Source organism: Medicago sativa, chromosome 7 (assembly GCF_051527215.1).
Source record: "Medicago sativa cultivar Bolivia chromosome 7, Bolivia_mono, whole genome shotgun sequence".
Lineage (NCBI taxonomy): Eukaryota > Viridiplantae > Streptophyta > Magnoliopsida > Fabales > Fabaceae > Medicago > Medicago sativa.
The window spans coordinates 34,598,628-34,605,748 of record NC_140755.1 but is presented as its reverse complement, the minus strand read 5'-3'; the positions used below and the strand labels follow the sequence as shown (position 1 = coordinate 34,605,748).

General features: G+C 35.0%; 1 protein-coding gene across 1 annotated transcript; it reads left to right on the top strand.

Annotated features, from left to right (window-relative positions):
* Nucleotides 1-5,735: 5,735 nt before the first annotated feature.
* LOC146905857 (uncharacterized) lies at nucleotides 5,736-6,754 on the top strand. Its single transcript, XM_085728659.1, has 2 exons — nucleotides 5,736-6,315; nucleotides 6,651-6,754. The coding sequence occupies exons 1-2, from the start codon at nucleotides 5,736-5,738 to the stop codon at nucleotides 6,752-6,754; spliced, it is 684 nt and encodes a 227-aa protein (XP_085584785.1).
* The last annotated feature ends 367 nt before the right edge of the window (nucleotides 6,755-7,121 follow it).

The window sequence follows — 7,121 nt, the reverse complement described above, 5'->3', positions numbered from 1 at the left end:
TTAGGATTATCAGTAGTGCTCCCTGAAAACCCTCGACTTGATTGATTAACGATTTGCTTAGTCAGCTTCTCTATTTGATTATCAAGATTTTTCATTGAAGCCTCATTGTTTCTTTGAACAGCTTCATAAGTTACCTTTATTTCTTGGAAGGTATTCTGAGTTGTTTTCACAAAAGTGGTTACTGCTTCTTCAAATGCAGAAGGTTTCCTTTGTTGTTGAGGTTGCAGAGGTTAAATGAGCGGGTTTAAGGTGTTGTTATTTGTGCATTTGAGGTTAGGATGTTGTGCCCATGTTGAATTGTAGGTATTGGAGTAAGGGTTCCCTTTTTGGTAATTTCCCATGTAGTGGGCCTCCTCACTCACTTCTTCAGGTATACACTCACCATTTGCATATCCCTCACCACAAAAATCACACCTAAGCACTGGTGCTTGTCGGATTTGATGAACCTTGGCCTTTTGGAATTGAGCTTGACTCATACTTATGGCTAGCACTTGTTTGGTTAGTTACTCCATCTGTTTGCTCATTAGTGTTTGGTCGGCAAGGATAACACTACTTTTATTGACTCCAAACATTCCCTTCTTACCACACTTGATCTCGGCATGATACTCATTTTGAGTCATGTTCTCAATCAGAGTTTGAACCTCATGGTCCATTTTTACTCTCATAATACCCCCAACTGAAGCATCTAAGAGCATTCTCTGGTTAGACCTTGGAACTTTGGTGAAAATTTGCATGAGTTTTCTCACTTACGTCATGGGCTGGACATCTTTTTAGCAACAGTTTAAAACTCTCCCAAGCATTATATATACATAGATAGATAGATAGATAGATAGAGAGAGAGAGAGAGAGAGAGAGAGAGAGAGAGAGAGAGAGAGAGAGAGAGAGAGAGAGAGAGAGAGAGAGAGAGAGATAGAGAGAGAGAGAGAGAGATTCAGCCTCACCTTGCCTAAAATTTGTGATCTTATGATTCTTCTTCCAATATTTGGACATCGGGAAAAACCTCTTGAGGAATTTCATCTCTAAATCTTCCCAAATTTGTATGGTTGCACTAGGTAAGGACAATAATCAATCCTTAGGTCTTCTGCTCAAAGTAAAAGCAAACAATCTAAGTTTTTTATGTTCTTCAGAGACATTGGCAGGTGGTACACAATGTTGGCAAGTTTCGTAAAACTTACTAAGATGTTCATAAGGGCATTTTGAGCATCTCTCCCCTCATACTGGTTTTCTTTCAACCCTTGTTGGACAAATGTTTCAATGTCAAAAGTTATAGGGTTAGCATGTTGAAAGAAGTGAGTGAGTCGACAACGGTTAGTGGTCAACCTGTAGTCTCCCGTCATTGGTTTAACAGGTGGTGGTGGTTGTGGTGGGTTAGCCATGATAACTGGTTCAGTTTCAATGTGGTTGAGTACTGTGTAATGTGTTATGGGATGACTTCAACTGATCTAGCTAACCAGTCTGCTTTCTGATTAGCTTTTGCATTTTTCTCGATCTTAGGGTCGTGCAACAGGTCTTCAGGTCGTACTCTACCTCGCATAAACTACCAAAGAACCTAAACCATAGTTTTTCAATTTTTTTTAACAGAGATTAAAATGAGAGAAATCCTAAATTATTACCAAAGTGTCTTGTTGAAATGATTCAACAGCCCCTACAATGACGCCAAAAACTTGATAAATATTTGACAAGTGCACTAAAAACTATCAAAATATAATAATATTAAATTTGTATCAACGAGGAATGTTTCTAACTTCTACTCAGCAAAATCATTAATATCAAGGATGTATAAAAATTGGGGGGTTGTCCAAGGCAAATGATTTGGCTTGTTAACATTAACTACTATAGAAAAATGGAATAAACGTTGGTTGAAAATTTCATGTTTAAAATGATCAACAACAAAGGAAACCTTCTACATTTGGTTGAAAGGGTGAGTAAGATTCAGTTGGTCGAATATGTAACAGATTATATGTTAGATTTGTGAGTTTAATACATGATTTTACATCTAGAAGAAGAATTTTAGGGTTTGTAATTGGAATTTTGATTGAAAGTGGAAGAAAATGAGTAACCAAAAGAAGAAGAATTTGTGATTGGAATTCTAGAAGAAAATTACGGATGCTAACTAGAAGATAATGAATAACTAGGAGAAGATTTTTCAACGTATGGTTTGCGATTGAATTCTCGAAGAAGATTTTTCCTTTGAATGATTATGATGATTTATTTCTTGGCTTTAATTCATTTAGTTTTTAGAAGATGAACAATGATTATAGGATTTGAGCTTTCTGGGTTTCAATAAAATTATAATTTTCGTCTTCAATTTATTATCTATATACAAAGAAAACTATCTCTTTCAACATTTTTTGGTTGGATTTTTCTTTCCAAAAATACCCTTAATTTTCAATTCAAATAAAACATGTAACAAATATATAAGAATAAATTTAAAGGCTAAAATATGGTATTGGTTCCTGCAAAATAGGTCAGTTTTGGTTTTAGTCCCTGCAATTTTTTTTTTATAGTTTTTGGTCCCTGCAAAAATAGGTCAGTTTTGGTTTCAGTCCCTGCAAATTTTTTTTATAGTTTTTGGTCCCTGCAAAAATTTTTGTTTTTGGAACTAGTCCCTGACCCCAGTTATGTGATGATTTGTCACTTTTATAAATTAAAAAATAATTATTGTATCTGTTTTATTATTATTTTTTAATTAAAAAATAATTATTGTTATATAAATTATAAAAAAATAATATTCTTTTTATTAAGTAAGCACATATGGCACATATGCACAAAAGTGACAAATCATCACATAATTGGGGTCAGAGACTATTTCCAAAAATAAAATTTTGCAGGGATCAAAAACTATAAAAAAATTTTTTGCAGGGACTAAAACCAAAATTGGCCTATTTTTGCAGGGACCAAAAACTATAAAAAAAATTTGCAGGGACTAAAACCAAAACTGGCCTATTTTTGCAGGGACCAAAAACTATAAAAAAAACTTGCAGGGACTAAAACCAAAACTGACCTATTTTGCAGGGACCAATACCATATTTTAGCCAAATTTAAATATCTATACTCTATACTATATATAAAGAAAACTACCTCTTTCAACACTTTTGGGTTGAATTTTTCTTTCCAAAATTACCCTTAATTTTCAATTCAAATAACACATGTAACAAATATATAAGAATAAATTTAAATATTAAAACAAATGTAAGAAACGTGAGCAAAAAATAATGTTAAAGATTAAGTCACGTGTCGACCATTGTGGGTGCCACGTCAGCGAAGACTAAGTCAAAAGTGGCCTTGGGAGCCAAAACTGCCAAAGATCCAATACATAGGGGGCTGTTTTGTATTTTAATTAGTTAGGGGGGCAAAAATCGCAACTTTTGGAAAGATAGGGGGCCAAAAGTGCAATTAAGCCAACAATAAATGATCATTATTTTATCTTTATTTTATATGCGGGCAAACTAAAATATGTTGAGTTCATAAGACAATATTTTGTTTATAAATCAATATATCAATAATTTTCATTAATATTTAAAAATTTTAATCAAAATTATACAAACAAACATAATAAAATAATCACATGTGCTAGCGCAGTAGAAAGAGCGGACAAACGGGCACGGTAATGCCCGTCTTTCTGCTAGTAAAGATAAATATTAATTAATTAAGAAAATTAATTATGGTTTTTCTTAAGGAGGAGGAGGAGGATAGGAGGAGAAGAAGAAGAAGAAGAAGAAGAAGAAGAAGAAGAAGAAGAAGAAGAAGAAGAAGAAGAAGAAGAAGAAGAAGAAGAAGAAGAAGAAATTGGGTGTTGATAGTTCACCATAAGATAAAAAGGACTTGTAATAAAATCGTTAAAATCATATCAAGAATAATATACATTATTAAAATCAAATTGACCGACAAATAGTTAAAGGACCAAAACGTAAGAAATAACAGTTATAGGACCAAAATGAAACTAAGAAATTAATTAAGGGATTAAATATATAATTTAGCCAAAAATTTACTCAACGAAGTGGCATTGTTTTGTAAGAAGAATTATATTTATATTGACATTGCAAAACGGAGGATACATTTGTGCTACAAGGAAACCCAAGGGGTAAACTTGAAAAAGTTTAAAACTTGCACCACTTTTAAGCTCAGGTATTTTATATGTGATTGATAGGCGCACAACTTCAAGAGCTTAATAACATATTTACATAAGTGAGTAGTGAATTGCTTATTTGCGTAGCTAGCTTAAATCCAGTAGATTCTTTTTTTTTTTGCATTTCACAAAGAGAAGTTGATTAATTTGGCTCGATTTTATCCCTCTTCTTCAATGGAGTTTATGGGGCTTGACAATCAACTTGAAAATTATATCATAGATGTTCGTTCTAGTGAATAAATTTCTAATTTAGATGGGATTAGTGTGTTGGAACAAAATGTGTTTAACAATGAACCTTAAAGAGTTTTGATGATAACAAGGTATTAAAAATTGTAAATTGGACTAGCTAATATTTGTTCAAGTGTACAGGACCATAATTAAAAAGTTACATCATCATTGGTTCTGAATGAGCAAATAAAGAGCAAAGGAAACAACAAAATTTGAAGCTTGGACGCTCCTGAAGGCAACTTGCTACTGAAGAGAAAAAGCGCTCCTGAAGTTAAGTCGCTTCTGAAGTAAGAATAATGCTCCTGAAGAATAGTGCTCCTGAAGACAAGAGGTCCAGAAGTCATATCATCAGAAGCTGTATCATCAGAAGCTGCATCATCAGAAGCTGCATCATCAGAAGCTGCAGAAGCTGCCTCATCAGAAGCCATTTCACCAGAAGCTGAATATCAACTGGATTTGCAAAGATTCAAGAATTGAAGAATTATCACTGCAAAAGCTGTCTATTGGATTCGAAAACACAACAAAGGATTAGTGGAATTTTGCAACGGTCATTTCAAAGGTGTTTGAAGGCATGTGCTTGCAATTTGGACGAAAGCGTTGACATTTGTACGAATTGTACAACCACGTTCTCCACTACTCTGTTTTGTGTCCACGCTACAAAAAGGCAACCCATGGGTTTTAGGTTATAAATATTACAAAAAGGCAGCTGGAACCTTGGCACGGCCGTGCCTGTCAAGTAAGCAAAAGCAGCAAAAGGGAAGCTGGGTATCGAGCACGGCCGTGCCACCACAGGCACAGGACGTGCCCAGCTCTCTGGAAAATGGCACTTCTTTGAACATTTGGAGGCTCGGCCACGCCATTGTTAGGTACGGCCATGCTTGATATTTTTGCACAAGATCTTTATATTTTTGTTTTCAATCAGCTCAAAATCATGCTCTAGATCCTTTCATCCTTTAATCATGCTCCAAACCCTTTCTTTTGCTCCAAGGCTCAATCTTTCACCATATTTGTTCCTGAAATTAAATAACAAGCAATTGAAGTAAAATAGTTCTAGAAAGTAAATAAAAACACATAAAATCTAAATAAAATAAACTAAAATAAACACTTAAAAACACTAATTATTGACTTATCAATAATCCGAAAATATCGCATTTACGCCCCATGCAACGTAAACTAGTACCAAGTTCATGGGGTGTATCGTAAAGTTTCGGATTATATAATTCAAAATGAGCTAAAACATTTTGGATTATATAATCCAAAAGGTCAGAGGACAAAACAAAATGCATGTTTTTTTCACTAGTTTTTAACCTGACAGATTTTTTAAACACAATGTAAGCCTGGTTCAAGAACGCTGATTACGACATGAAGTTGCATATCAATGAACAGTTTAGGCAGTTTGTTTTTGCTGGAGACTACCTCTATGCGTGCACCCCCAAAAAAGGTCACCACAAAAGGAGCTCCAAAGAAAAATAAACATTTCATTCAATCGACAAAGCGATCACCTTCGCACTGGGAGATTGTTGATTCCCAGGAACAACAGACACAAGCTTCACAGACAAATTCAATAGGGGCAAGTAGAAGGAGTGCACGGAAAAGAAACATGTCTCTTAATCCTCCTAAGCCAATTCCCAAAAATCCTAAGCCAATTTCGGTCAAAGTCCACATACCACATAAAGACCAAATCCCACTTTGGATGCATGACTTTATTGAAAAGGTGGTGGATGTAGCTGGTGATGGTCATTGTGGGTTCCGTGCAGTTGCGGGTCTACGTAACTTGAGTGTTGACAATCACCAAATGATTTGTTACCAACTGCACAAAGAGCTAATCGGTGAAGGAAATGCTCGGTATCGGCAGATGATTATTGATGATAGGCTGTATAAAGCGGACTTGGACGCTCTAACCTTTTCCGGTATTGGTCCTGCACCACTGGATAAATGGAAGACCATGCCAGATATGGGTTTCCTCATTGCATAGAAATACAACAACGCCGTTGTTCTATTGTCCACTGAGAAAGGGAGATCTGAAACCTTTTTTCCCCTATGGGGTGAACCGCCACATACTAAGCAATTGATGTGTATGGCACATGTGAATGACAACCATTTCATGATAATACATTTGAAGGATGGTTGTCCTATTCCTCCCACTTTCCCGCTATGGAGATAACATGCTCGTGATGATGCCTTAAGCTGACCTGATAGATATATCAGTCGAATAATGAACTATGTCGGGCGGCGGGTGTTGAAGTCATATGAGATGACCAAGATTTGTACATTATTGAAAATCTTGATCCAGAAGAAAAGGTTGTTGCTGGGAAGAAGGCTGAAGATGGTGTGAAGAATGAAAAGGAAGATAGCTTTAATCTTGATGATATTGACATAGATCATGGGGAATTTTAGATTAAATGTAGGGTTAATACCACTTTTGGTCCTTGCAATATCAGCGAATTCCGGTTTTGGTCATTGTAAAAAAAAAGTTTAGATTCTGTCCCTGTCATTTCAGATTCTTCCACTTTTGGTCTCTCATTTAAACATGTCAGCAAATTCTGCCTACGTGGCATGCCGAGTCGGATATTTTTATTATTTCTTGAATTAATTAATTCTAAATGTCTTTTTTTAGGAAATACAATTAAATAAAAAATATGTTCATCATTTCTCATTTCTTCATTCTTGTTCATTCAAATCCAGAAATTCATCATAAATCCATCTTTCCAAAATTTCATAAAACCCAAAAAATTAAGTGTGCTCCAATTGCCTTCTTCAATGG